Below are 24,796 nucleotides of genomic sequence, written 5' to 3'. Positions count from 1 at the left end.
ATTGTCATTGCTACAGCTGGAGCTAACCCTGTGTACTGAATTGTAGCTAGATACCTGTGAATTCTCAGAGCATATATCAAAGATATTTTGACAAATGGTGGATTCACCATATTTTAAATTATAGATATAAATCAGAGAAATAACTAGCAAACAAACTCCGGGTTTTCAAAAAAAATCGGTGGAGCAAGAAGTATAATTTTATTAAATACAAGAAGATTTTTTTTAATAATTTGGACATACCTCATGCAGCACTGTTTAATAACTTTGACCTACTCAGTGGTTAAAAGTAAACTAGTGCTAGCTTGTTCAGCTACTAAACCATATAAGAAAGTAAACTGGAGCTAGCTTGTTGAGATAATTTGTCATGAAAAAAAATGAACTAGCGCTAGCTTTTTGAGCTAATATACCATGTAAAAAAGTAAACTAGCGTCAGCTTAATGAGCTAACGTGCCATGTAAGAAAGTAAACTAGAGCTAGCTTGTTAAGCTAATACACTATGCAAGAACCTTGTTGTCAGACGGTTCAGTGTAAAGCTGTTTCATGTGGTGCAGTGCTCTGTGGGTCATGTGTTGTATCACCTGTTGACTTGATGCTTGTTCCTAACAAAGTGTGTCTGGATCACTGACTGTCTGCTCTGCCTGTACCTGATCAAACTTTAACCGTGAACTCCATCATGTCACAGATTGCGTTTCTCTGTTTCTTTTTCTTTGGTTAGGTTAATAAATTTAACGCTTCAGTCCAAAATAAAATTCCAGACATGGCAGGCAGTGTACACTGATTCTCTCTACCACAATAAAAGCCTCCTACACAGAGTGGACTTTACGAAGCAGATCAAAGTTCTGACTGTAGCCTACAGTGAGATGCCAGACAGACAGAAAAACTACACTTAATCTACATGATTCAGATAAATATGAATATTAAAAAGAGCAGACTGCTCCACTTTTTGTCCAACACCGACTGAAAAATACAACAATTCTGAAGTTCATGGAAATCCGTCATAGCGCAGAGAACTTTAGTCCCTGTGAAGGTCAGAGGAGGGATGTAGGAGGAACTGAAAAAGGCTAATCTGTAGGTGTTCCTGTGAAGTGACAACTTCCTGTAGACTTTCAATTCTCATTTCTGACATCGTTACTGTCCAACTGGAAACAGAATTTGTGCCATGATTTTGCCAAATTTAAGTATGTTCCTGTCTCTAGTCTCAGCTTCACTGTAGGTAGTACATTACACTGAGGCTTCACTCCAGTTAATTTAAGAAGAATAAACCTGTAAAAGTAACATTTTCTTGGAATTAACTTTCAGTTTACAAATATATTCATTTATTTTCTGAACTGCTTATCGTGGGTCGTGGGTGGCTGGAGCCTCTCCCAGCTGTCATTGGGCGAGAGGCGGGGTACACCCTGGACTGGTCGCCAGTCACAGGGCTGGTTTACAAATATATACAATACAAAAAAAACCCTTTGAGATTACAGGTTGTATGCATCTCTGGATTTTCTTTTACAACAGCTGCACTGCCTCCACATGAAGGTACAGTGTCTGTTCGACTGAAAGGAGGAAGAGGACAAAAGTTGGCAAATGATAGATGGAAATATGCTGCCAAGGATGGAGGGATGAAAAAGGAAATGTGGAAACATGATGGAGGGAGGTAAACAAATGGGATGAGTGTAAAAAAGGAAAGAGGCAGAGGGATTAGGAGTGTGGACAGATGGAGGCGTACAGGATGGAGAGGATGGTTGCAGACGGGCAGTAAGGTGGTGTGGTTCATTAAGTCCTTCCTGTGTGTTCATGTTTCTGTGTTGGAGACACTTTGCAGTAAAGACACTCAGACACAGCTCGATGTTTTGTAAATAACAGTTTATTTGAAAACCAGAGCTCAGACGGTCTGTTTAGCTGCTGCCCTGCTTGGCGGCCAGCCTCTTGTCTCTCTCCTCGGCGATGGTCAGACGGATTCCCTTTCCTCTGGGCAGGGACACCCACGGCTTGTTGCCCTGGAGACAAGAGGACGGAGACAACAGAGGTTTGTTAATGAGGATCAAAGAGGAGCTCAAAGTGCAGAGAGACAAGGGATCGAGTTGTTTTGATGTAAAACTAAAATATACTTCAGGTTTTATTAATCCTTTGAACACTGGGTCAAATTAAAGTTTATCTTCTTCCATTCCTTTTTTTCAGGGTTTATTCTTCAAACTTTGAAATAAATAGAAATTTACACCTCAACAGTTTTCCCTTTTCAGTGGTACTGTGCTTTATTTCAGGTACAGACTCCAAAATTTAGTCTTTTCATGAGAAAGAGGCTTCTTTTCAATCCTCTATAGGAACATAAATTCTGATAAGTTTGCTAAGACTGACTTTTAACACTTTGTTTTGGGAACATTTTTGGTAAAATGAAGACAAAGAAGGACAACATTGCTTTGAGATCTCATCTCAAAGCTTTCATCTCTTTAAATTAATCCAGCGGGTTTTGAAGCGTGAAAACATCAACAGAACCTTAACGTTTCAGATTAATGGAGCTCAGAACTTCTTAGAGGACTTGGTTGTGTGATTTCATCCCTGATCAAAACCAAAGACATCATCATTGCTCCAAAACTCGTAAGACACAAATGTTAGTGTCCTTTAGTGTCCTGAGTTTATTCTTTTAAGGAAAGACATAAACTTATGAATTCAGAGACTAAAAACACATTTTTTTCTTCACCTTGCCAATGACAAAGATGTTGGAGAGCCTGGTAGCGAAGCTGTTTCCGGTGCTGTCCTTGACGTGCACGACGTCGAAGGATCCAGGGTGGCGCTCCCTATTGGTGATCACACCAATACGCCCCAAGTTAGCTCCACCAGTCACCATGCACAGGTTACCTGCAGGCAGAGAAAGGGTTAAAGGTTACCCTCTTATCTAAAGGGAAGAGAGGCAGGAGGGGAGGGGAGAGAGGAGCGTACCGGTGTCAAACTTGATGAAGTCTGTGATCTTGCCGGTGTCCAGGTCAATGCGGACTGTGTCGTTGACCTTGATGAGGGGGTCGGGGTAGCGGATGGTGCGGGCATCGTGGGTCACTAGGTGAGGGATCCCCTTGGTTCCGACGAGGAGCTTCTTCACCTTGCACAGCTTGTACTGCAGAGGAAGAGGAGACACGTCAGCAAACACAGACTCTTCAGTCCCTAACGCTCATTCTGAGAACACATGGAGGGGTTCTTACCTTGGCCTCCTCGGCGGTGATGCGGTGGACGGTGAAACGTCCCTTCACATCATAGATCAGACGGAAGTGCTCACCGGTCTTCTCGATGCTGATCACATCTGAGGACACAAAAACAACCTTTAGCTTCTGATGGTTGCAGGAGTCACACAAGCATGTTTACCTTTTTACTCAACCTTTAAAAGTTTATTTTACCAGCTGATTGAAGGAGAATTCAGCAAAAACCAAAGCTTCCAATGATGAACACCCAATCCTTTAACTTCTTACTCCTGTTAACGTGCTGATCGTGGTGTGGCATCTCACTCTAGAGATACAGCACCACGTAATGTTTTCACCCATTTCTTTACAGCCTCTACACGTGCGCTGACCAGGGTGACACTTTGCTTAAAACATCATCATAGACTCCACTACCAACCAGGCACAGCACCCTTTCTGGAGGAAGAACTCTCCTTTTTACACCAATGACAGATCAGGTCGAGGGATTTAAGAAATCAGCTCTTCTCGTCTCAGGTCCAACTTCAAAAACAAAATAACCTTTTGAATCTCTAAGCTTCATGAAAAAAAGGGGCTACAGCAGACTTTCAGACAGACTAAGAGTCAACAATCATACAAAAACCTCCAGAAATCTTAATTCATCAAATTTACTTTAATGAAAAACATTTCATCACTAATCAACAACAGCACTAAGCCCTCTCATTAAATCTCTTCCCTCTGCTCAGGTGTCAGGTGTGTGAAATCAGCTAAGAGCGATGGCGTCCCTCAGCTCAGAAAATTAAAACACCTCACCTCCGTATGAGGCTGCCGACAGGCGTCAAGGTGGAGCTGACCTGACGACAGGTCTGAGAGGTGAAACAGAGACTGGACAACAAATGAAACAGCCTACTCTTTGATTTCTGAGCCGTTTTCTTCATTAAAACTGAATTTTACATGAGCTCAGTCAGGAAGTGAAACAACTCAAGAGGACAAATCTTAACCCTCTTACTACACTGGCACTGACATCAAAAAGACCTTCATTCTTCTTCACACAGTAACTCTTCAACCGTTAACACTGCCGGAGCCTGCACTGAGTTTTGCAGCAGGATAAGAAATAGGATGCGAGGGAGGAACCAGAGATGGAAAAAGGTGCACATAGTGAGCGTTAATCTGTGTTTTGGAGGCGTCTTTGTTTTAGTTTCAGTGTGCAAATAATAGTGTTTTTGTTTTGTTTCTGTAAGCTTGTGTTTTTTGCAATTCTCTGCCTGTTTTTACAAATTTCATTTTTTTTAACCAGCTGTTTTATAAATGGTACTAGTATTGTACATATGGGAGGGAATAAATGTTGAACTTGCTGTATTATTGCTTATTTACTACTTCAAATTTTTATTTTTGTATATTTTTTCCTGGAAATGCCTATCTTGACTCCTACCAAAGCGTACCCTGGACTCTGGCTTCAGCTGGACAGAAGCTGCTTCAGGAAACTTCATTTGTGCAAAGAACAACCCTGGTCCTTACTGTATTTTAAGAAGCAATAACAGTGAAATTAAAGTCCAGGCAAACAAAGCTACTTGTGTTGTATTAGAAATGAAATTTAATTTTATTCATCTCAAAAACTTTGGATCTTAACATCTGCAGTTTTTATGAAGAGAAAACTTGCTGAGGATCCAAATCTGTTTGGTACTTTCTGTTACTTCTCATGGTTCCAAGCATCAAAAACATATAAAAAATGTTAATTTCCAAGAGATTATGAAAGTTTATCCTGAATAAGGGGCAAAAGAATTTACAAAAAAAGCATTTAAAGCTATGGTCTACGATTAGGAAGCTTGATATGTATTCATAACACACTACACAATATAAAAAGCAAAAAGAACAAAAAAAAACTCCATTCAGTACATCAGCTTCAAAAAAAGCATAATAATTGGCCAATCCGAGCCACTGTTCCCCTCTTTTCGAGTTTGTGCATGAGTCCATCCAATCCTGTCTCCCCTGCTCCGCACCGTCCCGCCTCGACCTTCCCCACTACCCCTCTCACATCAGCTAGCTGCTCGGCTACTGAAGCCTCATGAAGCCGGATAAGACTGAAACCAGGAAGCTGTTACTGTTACCCTCCACAGCGAAGGGAAGAAGGCAGGCTGCGTTTTTCAAATATGTCTCAGCCAACCTGGGTTTCAGATCGTAGACCATAGCTTTAAGACATTTACTGATTAAAAAAGGGAAGGAGGGCCAGACTGACTGTTAGTATTATTGGAGTAAAGGTTCAAGTTTAATTTTCACATCATAAGAGTTCATATATAACATATTTAGCTTCAAGGAATAGCAAACTGAACTTGCAAAGAAAGACTTGACCTATCTGAAGCAGCTGAACAATAACAGCACAAAGAAAGAAGAGACACAGCAAACTGTCTTAATACCTACATCTACCTCAGTCCCATGCTTCAGTTCTCACAAATAAGCAGCATTAGGAGTCTCTATTTTTTCAAAGCAACATCTTCACTGTACTTCATTGTTGTGTGTTTGGAGCTCAGAACTTCTTAGAGGAATCTGTTTTGTAGTTTCAGCTCATTTCTGATCAAAACCACAAATTCATCATTGCTCCCATAGCCTCTGGGTACTTCACAGACGCACAGCTGTAGACACTGCCTCCCGAATCCACCATATTTATCTCATCCTTTAGGATATCACTTCTTAAATTGTGTACACATCCCAAAGGCAACCACAGTGAATTCCCTTACAATCCAAAGGCATAACACAGTAACTCACCCATGAATCCAGCAGGGTAGGTGACATCAGTGCGGACCTTGCCGTCGATCTTGATAAACCTCTGCATGCAGATCTTCTTCACCTCATCCCCAGTCAGGGCGTACTTGAGGCGATTCCTCAGGAAGATGATGAGGGGCAGGCACTCCCTCAGCTTGTGGGGACCGGTGGAGGGACGAGGAGCCTGGAAACAAAAATAATGCGCATCAGTGAAATGAGTTAAGAAGACAGGACAGTAGTCTGGGCTCAGGTGTAATGTGAATCTAACTTCAATTTCTGCAGGAACGTCATGATGAAAACACATGAAAGTCTCAACAACGAAAGCAGGTAACAATGACAGGGACATCTCTTCAGGTTCTCCTGTTGTTGAGTGCAACTTCACTTACAACAGAGCCACATGTACAATATTTTACAGTAGTCTTCGGAGTTAACGTATCCAAAAGACAGTGATTTAGTCTTTTTGAGTGAAGTAATGATAATATGAAGCAGTAAGAAAGAAATATATCCTCTACATTGTCTTACATATTTTAAACCAGGAAACAGACCGTCCTCTACCTATACACATTATCAGCTATGAGGAAGGAACGTCTCCTTTGCAGCATCCTTTACAGAGCAAGTGAGCTACAGCCCGAAAGACAAAGACACTTCAAATCTTTAATACTCTTTTTTTTTTAGTTGAAGGTGGTCCTTCAGATTTATGTTAGAACACTTACGAACACTCCGGTGAGTTTGTCAAGCATCCAGTGCTTTGGCGCTGCGACGCGCTTCAGGTGCTTCTTCGGTCCTCTTGCCTGAAACACAAGACAGAAACATCAGGTAGGTAAGGGGGACACACAGGTGGGCACAGCAATTACTCCAAAGACTACGTAAAATCTGCAACACAACATCCAGAGGAAGAGGGGGACACTTCAGAGTCGGGTTAGCCAGGTAACGCTAACATGCAGTAGGAATAAACGCTAGTTAGCTTAGCACAGCAGGCTGCGGCCTAGTGAGCTAACCGTAAGTATATGTTTAATTCTAAACTCACTTTCAAAATCAACCGTAAATCCAATTTCTATAGCTCTTCCGTTTTTGTTGAAATAACAGGTTTAATACACAAGTGGTAGCTGTCTCTAAAAATAGAAAGCTAACAGTGATAGCCACATTGGTGTTAACTAGCGGTAGCCGATAGGAGCCGGAGCGGAGTCACATCATTTTAAATCATCAATAAACAGAAAAGTTGTCAACGTTAAGTAACAATATTCACATCTACCATGGGGTGATACGTGGATTTAAAGACTAGGACTGATAAATGTGTGAAAATACGGCAGATAAAGCTGATGTTTGGTGATTATTTTAGAGGAGAACAGTGAAGAAAAATGCTCACCATGTTGGAGTCTGCGGGGGAAAGGGCTTGACGTCATCACGTACTGGATGTTAAGGCCGGCTACGGCAATGTGGGAGGGACAAAACGGAAAAGTCGCAATAGAAAAGAACAAAACGTTGTTAGGTTTGAGGAGATCCTTTATTGATAAGAATATGTGTTGTAGAGTTAAATAGAGGTTATTTTGACAAAAGCAATCAAAGTTTATATTATTATTATTATTATTACTATTATTGTTATTATTATTATTATTATTATTATTATTATTATTATTATTATTATTATTATTATAAAACCAATAACAATAAAAATAACAAAAACAATAACAGCTGTGAGGATCTACTCATAAAATTATCACAATTTCAGCAGTGCTCCAGCAAAAACAAGCAATATTTACCTTCTGTTCATTAATTGCAAAGTTAGGAAATTCACTGACTTGTTCCATTACAAAACAATGCAAACTGAATTAACGAAAGATATCAAAATGAAATATGTTTCTGTAGTTGGGGTTAAATTATGAAATTATTCAAGTGTTAACTTCAAAGAAATGTGATTCACTGTTATTTAATTACAACAAAATTGCAATGTGAGATGTTTACAAGGTGGTGGATATGTTGTCTGTGTCCTTTTATAGCCTTTTGCAGCATGAAATACAGTTTTTGATATAATTTTGAAATTTTTCAACAAAAAAATTTCAAACAAAACAGTTTCATCTAAAGCAAAAACAAAGAATAAATAAAATCCTTTATTAGCTAAAACTCCTCTTCCAGTGACATTTGGGTGTTTTTAAATCGTTCATTATCAAGCTCTTTTATTTACCATAGGTGTATGCAAAAAATACTTAAAACCATCAGTTTTAGAAATAAACAAAGACAACAGTAAAATCTATAACATTTACACATTGAACAATGCTAAGATTCTATAAAACAAATAGAAAGGGTGAAATCTTTGCATAGGAGCTAAAATAAATAGGACTTTAAATTGTCTCATGTAGCTAGTGATCCACTCCTCTGTTTGTCCTCCTCTGTGTTTGTAAAACCACGAGGGTCAGGAAATACCAGGGCAGCAGACAGACCTCAGCCCTCTTTGCGCGGAGAGATAAAACCCTCCTGGGTCTCTGTCTTCCTCTGCCAAACGATGCCACTGATGCACACATGATGCTCTCTATCTCAGCTTCTTTGTCCAGACTTCAAGAAACATCTCAGCATTAGTTCTTAGGGCTCTGCAGAAGCCTTTGAAATCCATTGTTTTTGTATCGACCAAAATAAAGTGTCTGTACCATTAAAGTAGTGGGTACTGGTAGGGTTCAGCAGTGTAACCCTCTCATGTTTTAAAACTCATGGACATTTTCTCAGCTTTAATTTCCTGACCCACTTCCTGAAACTCTGCTGAGCTGACCGCCCAGTCCAGGAAAGTTCGCAGGATCTGAGGCAGATTCCTGGAGTCTTATTTCAACAGTTTGAGCCCTCAGATGGTGACGTTTGTTTACTCTGGAGGCCTGCAGGATGTTTAACACAGATGTGGAGTTTAATAAAGTCCAGCTGATGTCCTCAGCTGCCTTTCACATATTTTACACACATTTTTTCAGCCAGATCCAAGAGCTTTTCCAACACGATTGAGTCACTCTGACTCATTCACAGCTCTCAGAGTCCCTTTCTTGTTTGTAAATGTTTAGAGGATCGTGTTGAAAGCCTGTGTGAGTGCATTTACTCAAATATCAGTTTAATTCTATGCTGCTTTATACTTTGCGTCCAGTGCAGCTATATGATAGTAATTAAGGCTGTTGAATAAGACAGGACACCTTGTTGTGATACCACCACTAGATGGCAGCGCTGCATTGAAATCCTCCTTACACTGAGGCTGATATATCAATAGACATTCCTGAGCTGAGGAGCTGAAGAGTAAAAGTGGGAAGTTGTATCTTTATTTATTTATTTGTTTATTTGTTTATATTGATCATTATTATTATCTAAGACCAACATTTTTACTGTTTTCTATGGAAGCGGATTAGGGCCATTATTGATGGAGATAAAGAATTTGGGCAGGTCAAAGTCAAAATGTTGAGAAAAAAGTTTAGATACTCTGCACTGATGTTAACCAGTAGTACAGTCAGCTCCTGAACAGCCACAGGAATGACTGACAGTCACAACAGCTGCAGGTACCGGAGCCTAAATGAAAGTCTTCAGGGTCCTTTTATGATTTGTTTTTCTGAAAAAACTTGTTTTGGTTTTTTTTCCCTGTTTTCCTCTCAGACATAAATCGTTTCATTAAAGTAAAAGAGTACTGAAGAAAAAAATGAATGGGAGAAATAACTAATCATGAATATTTCTATTCTGTCTATTTGATGAGTTTGTTCGTTGGATGATGAATGTGACAATTACAACAGTTATAAAAACTATCTTCTATTCTGCTGTTGATTTCATGATTTTAAGATGATTGTGTTTAGTATATTGTTTTTCAAATTCACATGAAACTTTTTTTTAATCTCAGCTTCATGAGCTGTTTCTGAACCATCCTCAGAGACTGTTTTCAGCTCCATTTTTGAACTCTCATTAAACTCTGGTGATGTGAAGTATCATTGAAAATCAGTGCAGCGTGTCCCATCAGTGAGGGATATCCCATATCGGGGTGTGTCTGAGAGCGAAAAGACTTCTGTGAAACCTGCTCTCACATTTCCTTGCTCATCGCTCCTCGAGTCAATTTCTCTTTCCTCTGAGCACAAATAACACTTTGGGACATCCTTCAGTATGGCGACTAAAAAAGTATTGCCAGTCCTGGAGGAGAGAGGGCAAAGCAGAATAACTGCTGCGTGTGGATTGGAATGAACATTAGCACAAACAGTTTAGCCCCTGTGTTAGACTTAAGCTTGTGCTCTATCTCTCTCCTGTTTCTCTTTCTTCTCCTCTTCTGTCCTTTTTCTGTCTGACAGTTAGGCTCCAGTGTTCACCATCACTACAAAATGAATCACAGAAGTCGTTTTCAGGAGAGAAAAACACAGATGTCTCTTTCCACTGCTAAACTTCATCAGCCGGCGTAGTGTTGTCATAGAGACCTAAACATGCTGTAAATCAATCTGGTCCTGATCAACCAGATCAGGAAGCTGAAAGGTAGCATTAAGGAATAACCTATATTGGTGCTGATAATCTTATTTTAAAGTGTGGATTGGGATCAGGCAGATATCTAGAGGAAAGACTTTTTCAATATCACTCAGAAACTCCTCACAGGAACTTTTAGCACCAACTTAAGTTTTTTACAGTGTAGATCCATAAAACATTAAAATATATTTAAAAATGTGCAGGAAATTTTAATAAATGTGTTTGAAAGTTAAGGTTTTCATTTCCACCGTGTACACTTCCCACCACCATCCAGCAGAGGGAGACCTTGTATTAACAAAGGGAAAAACATCAGATTTTACTGGAAATGTACGAGACCATCTCTAGATTTCAGCTAAATCGAGATGTCATTAAGTGTTTCAACTCGTTATTTTGATATATTCATTGGGTGTATGGATACTAAAACAAAACACAGGCACCAACATAAGTTTTTTCTTTCTTTATTCGTCCTCAAACTCGGAGCAAAAATACACGCCTCTTTCAATAGAACTCAGTCATTTACACTTTGATAAAGATGTACAAGTGAGAGCTGGTGAGCAAAAGTGCTTTAAATCATCTTTGAATAATATTCATTCAGACAGCTGCATGTATAAAAAATGAAAACGACAGAAAAGAAGAGTTTTTAAGAACATGTGATGACAGGATAGGCTGAACATCTTCACTTTGTGCAGAGGAAACCCTGTAACAGATCCATCACTGCTGCTGCTGAAGCTTCCTGCAGGCCCTGATGTGCTGGAACATTTTTCATGACCCAGAGGCCCACAGGCGAGCGGTGGGGTGTGTAACAAATCACCGCTGTCACCATGAAACTGTAAATCCAGACAGGCTGGGTCCTGGAAGCTTACGCAGGCACAGAGCTGAGGAGAATAACTCATCCCAGCATTTTTCTAAAAACACACAGGTTCACCCACAGACTGAGGAACACACAGACAAAGTGTTTGTGTCGTCAGACAGGATCCACGTTTTCTACATTTGTCTTCAGTTGTCTTCAGAGACCTCATAGCTTTCTGATGTGAGGTATATTTTAGCCCTAAAGGTCTCCACTCTCCAGGGATAATCTGCGATGCTGAGCGTGACAGAGAGGAGGAAATGAAAGGCCCTCCAATGATTCAAACAACTCCAGCAGGCGACTTCTCACACGGCGAAGAAAAACATTCAATCAGCTGGGATTACGGTGGGATAACACACGTAAAGAAAGAGTCTCAAACAAAGCTGAGCAGATGGAAACAAACACCAGAGCGTCCTCCAGTGAAGGATGTTGCTCTGACCCACTTCAGCAGAGACAGAGGAATTAGAGTGTGCTGGGTTCAGACATCATGAGGAGCTGAATGCCTGTCTTTAATTAATTCTCTCCTTTATTAAAGGTAGACTGCTCCAAGTGTGTGTGTGTGTGTGTGTGTGTGTGTGGAGGAAAATATGTGCAGTGTGTAAGCCGACCTGTCTCTGTCTGAATAAATCAACGAGGTCGGGCCGAGTTCTTCATTAAGAGAAACAACCTGCCGCTCTTTGTTTACCTTCACACATGGTTACCCTGTGTCTGTCTGCAGCGTGACGTGTTCATGAGGTCGTCGCACAGATCAGAGCTAATCAGACCCCAGATCAGAGGATTTTATCTGATTTACTGAGACAAGCAGGTGATAGGCTAAGTGCGTAAAATGAACTAAATCCTGATGCAGGAATGCAAAAAGGAAAAATGTTCCCAGTGGAGAGTGCAGCCGCAAGACACCAAAAGGGACGATCTACGGGGGCTGAGAAGTGCAAATCAAAATTACAAAGTCTGAAACACTTTCGCTAACTTTTAACAAATTAATATGTTCACAAAAAATTTACGATTTAATAAAAACATTTGATTATGAAACACTTTTACAAGACCTGTAACAAACTTACAAAGTCAGAATTTAGATGAAAAGGGAATGTACTAAACACCAAATGTGCCCCTGAAGTGATGATACCTGAGGGCTCGGTCAGTTTGTGCTGATGAAGGTGTTGAGGAAAGACAGCAGCGTGAGATTTCTGGAGTTTATGTGCATGAATTATGGTGTGTCCGTTCTGTGGAATCCACTTCCACCAAAAAACATGTTTTTTGTTTGTTTGTTTTTTTTCGTGTGGACAGTCTCTGAAATCTTTGAATGGCGTGGAGTAAACAGAAGTACCAGATATGATGGATTGGCCCCAAGGACCTAGTCCCACCCTAAACTTTTCTTTGGAAAAAAAAAAAGTTTATTGATTTCTTTTTTAAAAATAAGGAATTATTGTAAAATGTTGTGACTGTATGCTTGGTTAGGTATTGTTCAGCGCCCTGTCTGAACATGAGCTGAGTGTGGCAATCTTTTTGACTGATGGAATAACAAAACAAAAAAAGAAAAAAACAAACAAACAAAAACAATTTAACAGAGTTATGACTCATTCAGCCTCATGTTATAGAGGTAGGACTACAGAATGATTTTAGAAAAAAAAAGTAGATTTTTGTCTTTTATTTAACTGTGGTTAAAGTACATGGAGTGCTGAGGTGGTGCAGCCCATTGGTGCGTAAAAGCACTACTCTTCGGCCGATACCATGGAGAGTATTGCAGATAAGTCTGTCTTGTGCACTGAAATGATATAAATTGCTATCAAATATCAAAGGAGAAAACAGAAACCAAATCTGCTTTCAAACAGACATACTAGCAGTAGTGTATCTATAACTATACAGTGATCGTCATCTACCAACTTTTGTAATTTAAGGCCCACCCAAAACTGAAATCCTGGCTTCGCCCCTGGTGGACGCTTGGTCCTTACGTTAACTTCACGCCATTTAAAAGTTCCAGAGATGATCTGGCAAAACCGCAATGGGTTCCACAAAACAGACAAAACATAACTCACTCACCATAAACTTTTTATAAAATCTTAAAAATTCTGTAAACCTCATGCTGCTATGTCTTTCCTCAACACCCTCCATCAACACAGACTCACTGTCTGCTCAGGTTTATTCACAACTATGTTTGTCACTTGGTATATTCCTTTTCTGTCAAAATTCTGACTTGGTAAATTTGTTTCAGTACTTGTAAAAGTGTTCTGCATATTGTAAATATATTTTGTCCATTGTAAAAGTGTTTTGGTTTTTTTGTAAATTTTAGCACTTTAGAAAATATAAATTTTGTAAATGTTTCTTTTTTTTTAATTTTGTAATTCTGGTGTGTAGTCCCCAGCCGCGTTTTCAGGACTTTAAAATATTGAAAAATAAGAATTGTCAGCTGAGAGTCAGGGCAACAGGCCGTAAGAATTCTGCTGAACCCCTTCATTTATCAGTCCGGTGTTACTGCTCAATAAAAGTCTTTTCATGCCTCTCTCTAGCTTTGGGGGTAGTAATTCATGATACTTTTAGAGCTGCAGTTTTTGGGTTGGAAAGCAAAAAGTTTCTATCATGTATCAACTCGTTTTTTAACCAACAAAGGCCTGAATACTCATTTTGGTCATTTAATTTCCACTTGAAACTGTTTTAATGTGATGATTTGAGTCAAACAGCTCTGTATCACCTTCTCTGAACAAGCGCCTGTTTCTCGTCTGTAACTCCATCCTCCAGCTCTGAGCCCGCCTTTGTGTGCCCGCTTTTGTGCGTCTGCCTTTGTGTTCCTACATGAGCTGTAGTTTGGTTTCTATGGATGTGAAACACATCCAGGTGAGTCTCTGCAGAGCTTTGTGTACGTGTGCATACACACACCACACACACACAGGTGTTATCACAGGTGTGTGGTCTAAAATAAGACGCTCAAAGCCCAGATGACAGATGTAGAAGCTTTTAGGTGAAGCTTTGTTGCTCCTCGTCTCCTTTTACCCCGGCAGATCTCGCTCAGAGCTGCGTGCGCTTCTCACAGCGCCTATAGGAGGGCAGGGCTGGGTGTCAGTTTGCTCTGTGGGATGTTTTTCAGAAACGTATGTCTGCATAGGAGAGGCAACATCTGAACCGCCCTTTCACGAGTCATGAGAGTGAGGATGGATAAAGTCCGGTGCTAAAATCCAATTCATGAGCTTTAAACCTTTTGACTGAAGCTGTTTTGTTTTTTTTTAAGCATCAGCGAACACAGCAAAATCAACATGCGGAGCACAATTTAACCCCAAGGTTGCCCGCTTGTGGTAAAAAGAAAGCTACAGATGTAACTTGAGGAAGGGGGCCAACGGTTCCAAGCAGCAAATTCTGGATGTTGAAATGCTGAGCCCTAACCACACCAATCTGATTTATAGCCACAGAATCCTCTTGTGACATCATCAGCTGTGTGGTTTCCATGGTAACAGATCATCTCCATTCATTTTAATGGGCCAAAACATTTAGGCAAGTGCTGAATATTTTAAAAAGTATGAAGGTTAGAAATATGAGAAATACACTCACAATTCTCCTGAACATTCTGAATATTTTACAACTTAAAAAGTGAAAATCTGTGAAAATTTGCAGGAGTAGTGGACAAAAACGCGTACATAAGAAAACGCAGACACCGGATTTCTATGACAACCACAAGCACGGCACTTCAGTATCATAAAGGGGTGTAGATAAAAGTGAACTTCTCCTCTCCCAGATTGAAGGAACCACATGCTGCAGGGTTTCTGTCTCTGTGGGTCAAAAAACATGTGGGAGCCACTCGCATGACCAAAAGTTTCTCCAAAGAAAGAAAAGACACTTTACTCCATTCAGGTCCCATCCTCCTAAAGACTCCTCATCTGATTCAGGGAGTAGACCAGATGATATAAACGCTCCTTGTCCAGAAGTCCTGATGGGTATCAGCCACTGTCTTAAATAACACGCTCTACCAAACATAGCTTGAGCTTCATTCAGACACAGAGACAGAGAAGAGGAGATAACCAGAGACAGGCAGCCTCTTTGTGATCAGGAGACTCTTTCCCACGAGACCAAAGTCTAATCGTGTTCACTGAGAAAACAGGAAGCAGAGTGTTTGTCATCTTTCAGACTTAGCATCCAGTCTTTTTCCAATGATGGTGCTCCTAAAAACAGCTGAGAGGAGGTCCAACCTGGAGTCATCTTCATGTTTGACTTCAGCAGAGGCTGAGAGGCTTCTGGAGAAGAGGAGCAGTGTTTAATCGACTCTTTGTTTCAGCTCCTGGTTTGAGTTTCTTCTTTAGACGTGGAGGAACACAGAGCAGCTCTCTTTCTGCTCTGTTAGAAAAAGGACTGAGTCAAGAGCAGGTGATCGTCTGTCTTTAATCCTTCTTTTCTGAGAAATGCAAACACAATGCAGCTCTTCTCTCCGTCTGTTTCTACTGGTTCAGTCCAGGGAAGAGAAAAGCTTAACACCCAGTCCACTTCTTCTCCTCAGACGTCAGCACCCGGCAGGAACGTCCGACATGAAGTCAAACTCGTTCTGACCCAGCCACAGCTCAGGCAGCTCATTGGCCCGGTCCAAACCCAGCTCCACCACCAGAGACATGAGGACCTCCTCGTCCACGGGGTCAAAGTCGATGATCGCAGCCTGAGAGGAGCTCTGGTTCCCCAGGCTGATCCCCACCCCCATACCAGCCCCAGAGAGCGCCCCAGAGGGCCCGAGGAGCTGGTTCCCTGCACCCAGAGGTGACCCTCCAAAGCCCCTCTGAGCCCCGCCGGGTGTCTGGAGTCCAGCAGAAGCTCCAGCGAGGTTCTGGTAGTGTGAGTTCAGCTTCTGCAGCTGCATGCTGGCGATGAGGTGCGGCCCCGTCTGCAGGCAGAACGGCTGAGGCTTGGACGAGGACAGCGACGAGCCCGGCGAGGAGGCGGCGCCAGCAGACGGGGAGAACGGGACGGCGGAAGTTTTGGAGGATGGGTAGTGAAGCAGGGAGCTGAGAGGAGAGGAGGAGGAGGAGAGGTCCTTCATCGCAGCGTGGGCAGAGCCAGGGATCAGGAGTGAGGTCATCACCAGGAAAACCAGAGCCTGGAGGACGAGAGGGGAGAGGTGAGGAAATGCCGTGACGAGATGAACGTGTGTTAGTCAAATGGTTGAACATCAACAGGTCATGATCTAACTCTGCAGGCAGTGCTTCATGGTCACAGCTCAGAGCTTTGAGCTCGTCGCTGTCCTTGTCCAAGCTTTGAGCAGGTTTTCAGTCCGTCAAGTAACTTTAAACCACATTAAACCAAAACCGCTCCTTTAAAAACAGCTTCAGATGTTGATCTGATGAGCCGACTTAAAAGAATTTAGATGAATTTAGGTTCAAACTTCAGTCTCCTGCAGAATCAGCTCATCATCTGTTTACATTCTTAAAAAGTTGAAATTAAAACATGGCTCTGAGTCAACAGACCTGATTTAAACTAGTGAGACAAATATGAGCTGAGATCTGTGCCACGAGAAACTAAAATTGAGTTATTTGACTGAATTAAAAAAAAACATAATCTGGAATTAGTTTAGTATTTGAAACTGAATTCTTTTACTTTAAAACTGTTTTATTCCCTTCTTGAAAATGTAACTCTCTTCATCCCTCAGATTCAAAAATATAAAATTTAGTCTCAGTTCAGCACGGCAGGTCCATTACATCATCTACGTCTGTGAGGAAGAGTAATCAAACTGAACTCTGAACTGAGTAAACTGCTGCGAGTATTGTGTCAGACTAAACAGTAGAATGACTTTATGTGCAACACTGAACTCTGTTTCCTCAGCTTTGTCTACATCATTGTCGACATTTTTGCTGCTCTATGTGCCCATGAACGCCCCTTGTTTTTTTTTTTGTTTTTAATGAAAATATATTTAATTGAAAAAAAGTTTTAAATAAATCCTGTTAAGAAAAAAACAAGAAAAAAAAAACAGAACAATCCTCTGATTTTAAATCAAAGAAGGGAGTTTTCTCCACAATCACTGCACAGTCCACATATGGGGGTATCCTTAAAACAAACAGAACAATCCTCCAGACTAAAACAGAACCACCCTCCAGACTGAAACAGAACCACCCTCCAGACTAAAACAGAACCACCCTCCATACTGAAACAGAGCCACCCTCCATACTGAAACAGAACCATCCTCCATACTGAAACAGAACCACCCTCCAGACTAAAACAGAACCACCCTCCAGACTAAAACAGAACCACCCTCCAGACTAAAACAGAACCACCCTCCATACTGAAACAGAGCCACCCTCCATACTGAAACAGAACCACCCTCCATACTGAAACAGAACCACCCTCCAGACTAAAACAGAACCACCCTCCAGACTAAAACAGAACCACCCTCCAGACTAAAACAGAACCACCCTCCATACTGAAACAGAGCCACCCTCCATACTGAAACAGAACCACCCTCCAGACTGAAACAGAACCACCCTCCAGACTGAAACAGAACCACCCTCCATACTGAAACAGAGCCACCCTCCATACTGAAACAGAGCCACCCTCCATACTGAAACAGAGCCACCCTCCATACTGAAACAGAGCCACCCTCCATACTGAAACAGAGCCACCCTCCATACTGAAACAGAGCCACCCTCCATACTGAAACAGAGCCACCCTCCATACTGAAACAGAGCCACCCTCCATACTGAAACAGAGCCACCCTCCATACTGAAACAGAACCACCCTCCAGACTAAAACAGAACCACCCTCCAGACTGAAACAGAGCCACCCTCCATACTGAAACAGAACCACCCTCCAGACTAAAACAGAACCACCCTCCAGACTGAAACAGTTCATTTCAATCAGTTCATTACTGATTGTAATGAACCAGAAAGAGACTTATATCTCTACCACCTTTCCTCACACACACATGCAGTCCACAGACCACAACAAGAGCTGTGTTGTTGACTTAAGAGCGGCTTTGTGCGTGTTCTCCTGACCCACTAAGTCATCAGTGTCAGACCTGTCTGGAGTCTGGACTACACCCACATGACTCCAGACCAAGTCCTGCTTTTCCTCTTGACCTATTAAGACGCAAATGCAGCATGAAAGACTGCTGAGACGGCCTGTGGGTACCAGAGTGTGTTTATAGGTCTGTGTGTGTGTGAGTGTGTGTGTGTTGAAGAATGGACTTCCTCACACAACAGAGGCTTTGAGGTTCTTACAGAGTGATAGGGTCACATGGAGGGATACAGGCCTGAGAACAGAGAGTGTGTGTTCTGTGTGTGTGTGTGTGTGTGTGTGTGTGTGTGTGTGTGTGTGTTTGTGTGTGTGTGTGTGTGTGTGTGTGTGTGTGTGTGTGTGTGTAATGTAAACCAGCTCTGGGACTTAAACATGAGTCCTCTTGCACACACACATTTTTTTTTTACCTTTACACACACATGTCAGGGACTTTTCTTACTCTGTCTGTCTTCACAAACACACACACACACACACACACACACACACACACACACACACACACACACACACACACACACACACACACACACACACACACGTCCCTCCTACCAGCACTGGCTCTTATTTAGGAGGACATAATTGCTACAGGCAGGCACACAGCTGCACTCCACTGATAGAGTGAACACACACACACACACACACACACACACACACACACACACACACACACACACACACACACACACACACAGATACCAAACAGCCTTCAGTGGCAGGTCCATTGGTGTGTGTGTGTGTGTGTGTGTGTGTGTGTGTGTGTGTGTGTGTGTGTGTGTGTGTGTGTGTGTGTGTGTGTGTGTTTGTGTGTGTGTGTGTGTGTGTGTGTGTTTGTGTGTGTGTGTGTGTGTGTGTGTGTTTGTGTGTGTTCATTATTCATTGAATGATTAGTGTCAGGCCCAGGCAGCACACAGTGTCTCCTCTGAGCAGCACACTGAGACGCTGGCCACACACACACACACACACACACACACACACACACACACACACACACACACACACACACACACAAGCACACACACAGCATCTCAAAGGTGGATTAACAAACATCTGCTGCAGCAGGAGTATTTCTCCATGACTCATTAGGATGCATCCTGTCTGTCAGTGCAGGGCGAAGTCTGGATATTTAACCAACCAACCAATCAGCTGCCTGCTCTTTGACCACCTGATCCTGTTTGCATGTTCACACAAATAACCTTTATGAAGAATTCAGCTCCTTAGAAGAACTTTTCATTTCCTATCTGATGCCCCATGTCGACAAATCAGAAACATAAAAGATATATATCAGGGGATATTAGCAAACTATGCTTGATGCATCTACAAGAGTTTGCACGGCTTTATGTGGACAAATGACAAAACCTTTTTGCATCCTCAGCTCTTCGTGGCGTCTTTTTAACCCACACATAGCAGAGCTGCTCATGTCCTCATGAAGTGGAAAAAAATCCTGGCATTACTACGACTCCTCATACAGAGGTCACCATGACAACTGTGCCATGAACGATGCCTGGCGTAAAATTACGGCCTACCTCATCAGAGAAGAGGAGTTGATGAAGGAAACTTCTTCTCCCCTAATTTAGTACTGTGGTAGGCGTGCATTTGGGATACACTGCCCTCTGCAGTTTGTAAACAAACGCAGCTCAGAGTGTTAAAAAGTATTAAAGCCACACACGTTCTTTGGAGATGATTCGCTTGTCACAATTCTGTGTGCTACGTTCATGAAAAAAACATAACTGCTCTTTTAAGCTCCGCCATGTTTCAAACATGGATGTTAAGTAATAACACCGGATGTTCAGACTACACATTGGAGGAGTGGGCCTCAAACATTAAGATCTACCCTATAGCTCCTCCCCCGACAGGCCTCTAGAAGGCTGGCCAATCAGAGGAAAGGGGTTCCATGGGGCATGGAGCCTTAAAGAGCAGGGAGAGAAAAATAAAGATTGGACTGAGCTGTAAATCATTTAGAGATACTACGGGGGCCCCAGAGGGCCAGAATTAAGGCTTTACTGTTTACTTTTGGTACCTTCTGTTGGGGTGCCAGACATATCCAACCCCAGAAGGTGGAGCTAGAAACACTGCAGTCTGTTGATTGGTGGACAGAATCATCATTTCCTGTGTAACAGAGGCAATAAAGAACAACACATAACCCTGACATTTTTAAATCTCCAGTCCACTTCCTGACAAATTGCTGAATATCTCCTCTCATTGCTCTGTGTTTACTGTCATGTTTTTCTTCTTTGTTCACTGTGTCACACTGTTATGGCATAACGAAAGGCAAGGTTAGCTGTGGAAACACAACCAGGATCAGGCTTTACCGATCCAACCCCTACCAAACTGTACTGATCCAAACCAGACCACTTGGTGGAATCTGAGCTCTTCAGTGGTTCCTCACAGAAATCTGCAGCCTCCTATTCTCCTTAGTCCCCTCCTCTCCTCTCCTCTCCTCTCCTCTCCTCTCCTCTCCTCTCCTCTCCTCTCCTCTCCTCTCCTCTCCTCTCCTCTCCTCTCCTCTGCCGTGTGTAGCATCTGGAGTGGACTCAGTGTTTTCTCCTCTCCACAGCTGACTGGACTCCATCCACCACTTTTTATGAGCTGGTAAATTTGTCCTGAGCTGATAGTTTCCCTGAAAATCATTTCATTAGCAGTCCAGGCTGCTGCTGCTGCTGCTGCTGCTGGCTAAGAAAAGTCTTCATTTATTTTAATTATCAGCTCTGGACGTCTGCTCCATCTGCCAGATTAAGGCTCCACTCTGTGAGATTTAGGTTCAGCGTCTGTGTGTGTGTGTTTATCCGGCCTGCAGCTGATGACTGTTCTCATATTGATTCATCAGCTCATATTCAGACAGAGGAGCTTTCTGCAAATTACCTCTGCTGACAATATCTGAAGCAAACAGTCATCAGTTAAAGAGGGCATATCAATTTGCTGCTGTTATTACTGGGCCTCAGGTAATGATTCACAATATTCACCACAGATACCGTTTGATCATTTATCCATAGTGAGAGGGATCTGCTGGGTCTGCTTTTCACCCAAACAGGGACTACAGAGGTCAAAGATCCCACAGCTTTAGACTTGGTTAGATAATCTTGTGTTTACATTAAAGGCTAAAAAGTTTGTTAGCACCAGTGAATTACACATTAAGTCAAAGCAAAGACGCACACAGAAATCATTTTGCTGGGAGAGCTGATGATGTAGATTTGGTGGCACTAATTGGTCAGGTGGATCATGCTCAGTGGTGATGTATCACCAAACAGACCAGAGGAGTCTTTGTCTTTTCATTGAAGACACAGTTCAGGCTGTTTCTGCCTTCATCAGCAGAGGACAGGACTGTAACAGCCGAAGCACACCAGATGTGTCACCAGTCCGGCTTCACACTGCTGTGTTGAGGCAGATCCTAGTCCTCCAGATCAGACACTCAAGGCTCCTATTTTTGCCAGATGTCAGAGCAGTGACATGTCAATTTAGAAAAATCAGATTGAGCTGGACAGGAAGTCGTACATGGAAACATGTCCAGTGACTTTCAAAATAAAACTAAAGGTGGGGGCCCGAATGTCCTTGCTGCAAACGCTGGATGTTGAAATGCTGAGCCTTAACCCTCTAACCCTAAGGGCACAAGGCCTATTTATAAGCTCTGTTCTGAAACTTAAGCTGAACCTCTTGTGACATCATCACTTTTGTGGTTTCCATGGTGATGGATCATTGTCTATTTACTTAAATGGGCATTTTTTTGAAAACGTCAAATTTCTTAAAAAGTACGAGTTAGACATTTGAGTGGTACAGGTGCAATTCCCCTGAATAGTCTGAAAATTTAGCATTTAACAAAACAAAGTGTGTCCAAACCAGGTGGTATTTATCAGAAAATGGACATAATGAGATGAGTAAGACCAAGAGTCGACAGGTTTGAGGTTTTGTGGGGGGTGGGAGAAAAAATCCATTCAGGGGTAACTGAGGCTCAGTGATGGTAGAGTAATCACTTCTCAATCGGAAGGTCGGGGGTTCGATTCCAGCTCCTGCAGTCACATATCGAAGTGTCCTTGAGCAAGACACTGAACCCCAAATTGCTCCCACTGTTGGTAAGTGGTGTGTGGATAGGTTTTATATTAGATTAAAAAACCTGATGGTTTCCAATAGGAAATCCACCATCAGTGTGTGAATGTGGTGTGTACAGGTCAATAGCCATGGTTACATGAGGAGTTTTTCGTCTTTCCAAATGGAATCCTTCCAAATGACTTCCCCGAAAACAATATACATAGAAAGGAATATTCCAATCTCTGGTCTACATGGGCCGCTGTAATCAAACAGAATAGTCAATGGGGCGTGCGCAGAAAAACGTAAACATCACGTGATTTATCAAAGCCGGAGGACGACAGTTTGTTTATCACAGTGTTGCAGTACTCAGTATTGGGAGTTTGTCGTCTGTCCAGTCTTGAAATTACGTTCATTTCTTTCAAAGTTTGGATCAAAAAAAAACTTTCCTCCAGTGCTGACGGCTCACCACCATTTGTAAAGTTGAGGAACGTCTCAAGTTGTACGTCATATCTGAGCATGCTCTGAAAGAACGCACCCTGACAACTTTCCATTTGAGTGGATACATGAAACCTCAATCAGTTTGGGGAAAGGAATATTCCACCCTTGTGAAACTGATTAAATGTCCATTTGAATTGGCACTTTTCTTTCAGAATGAGGTGTATACAAAGGTTAGATTCTCTCCTTTAGAGCAAATAAACCGAATGCAAGCAGAATATTTGGGTCCATGTAAACGTGGCTAATGAGACTAGCAGTGTAAAGCTGCAGTGTAAAAGGGTCTGACAGACCAGAAAAGCGCCATAAAAGAACCGGTCCATTCACGTGAGTGTGGGTTTTTCTCGTTTTAAGATTTTAAATCTGAAAGTTTTGGTTCAAAAATTGAGTTTTTGTGGGGGTTTTTTCCTCAAATTTAAATCCTTCATCTTAGTCTTTGTTTATTGGGCTACTGAAAGTTACCACTTTTCTCCAGAAAAGGGTGAAATGTTTGTCTTTGACTCCACTGATCCTGATATTGTCTGTGGATATCATAATCATTTTTCAACTTTTGCACTTGGTGTGGTGTTAAAAAACAAACTAAAAATTGCAAAAATCAGAAAAAAACAAAGAATTGCAAATTAAATTGAACCAGTGTCCCAAAATTTGTAAAAGAAACAAATCTGGGAAAAAAAAGCATGTGTTTGAAGTCCTAGGTCCGACAGCCCAACATGAACCAGGAGAGGATCATCGTTGGGATGGGAACCTCTGGGAAGTGACTCAGTGACTCCAGGTCCTGATACGAGCCACACTGGTCAACATGCAGTGGAGAGGAGATGAAATGAAGTTTTCCCGGAGAGGCAATCGTTGGAAGGCTAGCCTCATGGGGCTCAAGACCAAAACCTCGAGGCCGTGGCGGTTAAGTTCACCCTGATACTAAACCCATTTTAAACCTTTGGCTGTCACTTGATTCCAGGTATCAGTTGAACCAGCAAGTTAGCACTATTCTCATTAGCATAACTGGTTACACTTTGCAATGTGGACAATTTGAACCTTGTGTAATGGAAGCCGCGCCCCTTCTGCAAGATTTGTACCTTTGTGTGCACATTATTCAAATCCAGTGAGTTATTTATCTAAAAAACAAACACTGACTCACACATCCAATCAGGAAACAGCTAACCACTGGATCAAACTCACTCTGAGCTTCACAACAACACATGATGTGATGGTCATGGGTATCCATCAGCCTACACCCCCTCCATGCCAACTACAGAGGTTTCAATTACACCATTAAAGCGTGAAGAGCAAATTGAAACGTCAGTCTGTCTCTGTTTCCCTTTCACACACACACACACACACACACACACACACACACACACACACACACACACACACACACACACACATTAGCCATATGCTTCCCCAGCATGATGCACGGAGCACGCGCTTTAATGAGCTCCAACTGCAGACTAACAAGGAGACAATGAGGAGAAAACACACTTCATGAAGTTGGATCTGCTGCAATCTGTTATATGTCAAAGTTTCATGTTCTAAACTGACTAAACAAAACAAACAAAAAAAAACCCTGCAAGAAATTCTTCTTTGAAAGATTTTTGCATATGCGCGTAAAAATCCCCAACATGCAAACTTGGGAGCAAGAACTTGATGCAGCGCAAAAAACAAAACGTGCAATTTAGTCTCACTGGAGCCACTTTAAGGATATTTGACAGAAACATTTAATTATGCTCTACTTTTCCCCAGAACAACAACATGTGATGCGTAAGACTGGAGCTTTCTGACATCCCTGAGCGCAAAGATTCTCCAACTGGAAGCACAAAACGCTCTGACCTCTTCATATAAAGACTTTAAAGAGTGAGAAACTGTACAGGTTTAGACCGCTTAAGCTCCTGTCACAAGCGAGTTAAACATGATATCCGAGCACCAACCTGAACTCTGACTTCTGTCTCTTCCAGCGTGCAGTCCACAGTCCGCACAGTGCGCACAGTCCTCGGTGTTTGAGCGCAGAGAGGGGGGAGAGCCGGAGAGTGTGTGGAGGGATCTGTCCGCTCCTCAGTGAGCCTGTGTCTGAATAAAAGCTATTCTGTTCCGCGCT

At 42.0% G+C, this 24,796-nt stretch overlaps 2 protein-coding genes and 2 non-coding genes across 6 annotated transcripts; all 4 read right to left on the bottom strand.

Moving 5' to 3' along the window:
* Positions 1–1,834: 1,834 nt before the first annotated feature.
* rps4x (ribosomal protein S4 X-linked) lies at positions 1,835–7,337 on the bottom strand. Of its 2 annotated transcripts, none has more exons than XM_074699423.1 (7): positions 7,279–7,337; positions 6,626–6,703; positions 5,916–6,096; positions 3,183–3,280; positions 2,926–3,097; positions 2,687–2,844; positions 1,835–1,985 (listed from the first exon to the last, which is right to left on the bottom strand). In XM_074699423.1, the coding sequence occupies exons 1-7, from the start codon at positions 7,279–7,281 to the stop codon at positions 1,884–1,886; spliced, it is 792 nt and encodes a 263-aa protein (XP_074555524.1). In that variant the 5' UTR covers positions 7,282–7,337; the 3' UTR covers positions 1,835–1,883. The 2 variants fall into 2 exon arrangements, with proteins under 2 accessions (XP_074555524.1, XP_074555525.1); XM_074699424.1 differs by lacking the exon at positions 7,279–7,337 and adding an exon at positions 7,165–7,242.
* Positions 2,502–2,573, bottom strand: LOC141784609 (small nucleolar RNA SNORD61). Its single transcript, XR_012597461.1, has one exon. It is a non-coding gene; the product is annotated as a small nucleolar RNA SNORD61 (small nucleolar RNA).
* Positions 5,673–5,748, bottom strand: LOC141784608 (small nucleolar RNA SNORD61). The gene has a single exon (XR_012597460.1). It is a non-coding gene; the product is annotated as a small nucleolar RNA SNORD61 (small nucleolar RNA).
* A 3,502-nt stretch (positions 7,338–10,839) lies between the features above and the next one.
* Positions 10,840–24,796, bottom strand: cited1 (Cbp/p300-interacting transactivator, with Glu/Asp-rich carboxy-terminal domain, 1). 2 transcript variants are annotated; one of them, XM_074662417.1, is made up of 2 exons: positions 24,630–24,796; positions 10,840–16,282 (listed from the first exon to the last, which is right to left on the bottom strand). In XM_074662417.1, the coding sequence occupies exon 2, from the start codon at positions 16,262–16,264 to the stop codon at positions 15,698–15,700; it is 567 nt and encodes a 188-aa protein (XP_074518518.1). In that variant the 5' UTR covers positions 16,265–16,282; positions 24,630–24,796; the 3' UTR covers positions 10,840–15,697. The 2 variants fall into 2 exon arrangements, with proteins under 2 accessions (XP_074518518.1, XP_074518519.1); XM_074662418.1 differs by having other exon boundaries at positions 24,642–24,796.

Source organism: Halichoeres trimaculatus, unplaced genomic scaffold (genome assembly GCF_033239565.1).
Source record: "Halichoeres trimaculatus isolate MK-OKI-2021-1 unplaced genomic scaffold, fHalTri1.1 fHalTri1_scaffold_22, whole genome shotgun sequence".
In the NCBI taxonomy this organism is placed as follows: domain Eukaryota; kingdom Metazoa; phylum Chordata; class Actinopteri; order Labriformes; family Labridae; genus Halichoeres; species Halichoeres trimaculatus.
The sequence above is the reverse complement of the archived record's forward strand: the minus strand, read 5'-3'. Positions and strand labels throughout refer to the sequence as shown.

Bases quoted from the DNA above. Each gene is read 5' to 3' on its own strand.
- cited1 (XM_074662417.1), bottom strand. From the start codon at position 16,264: ATGACCTCACTCCTGATCCCTGGCTCTGCCCACGCTGCGATGAAGGAC.
- rps4x (XM_074699423.1), bottom strand. The intron at 2,845-2,925 runs GTACGCTCCTCT...CTCTGCCTGCAG, and splicing joins CTTCATCAAGTTTGACACCG to GTAACCTGTGCATGGTGACT. The intron at 1,986-2,686 runs GTGAAGAAAAAA...TCTTGTCTCCAG, and splicing joins ACATCTTTGTCATTGGCAAG to GGCAACAAGCCGTGGGTGTC.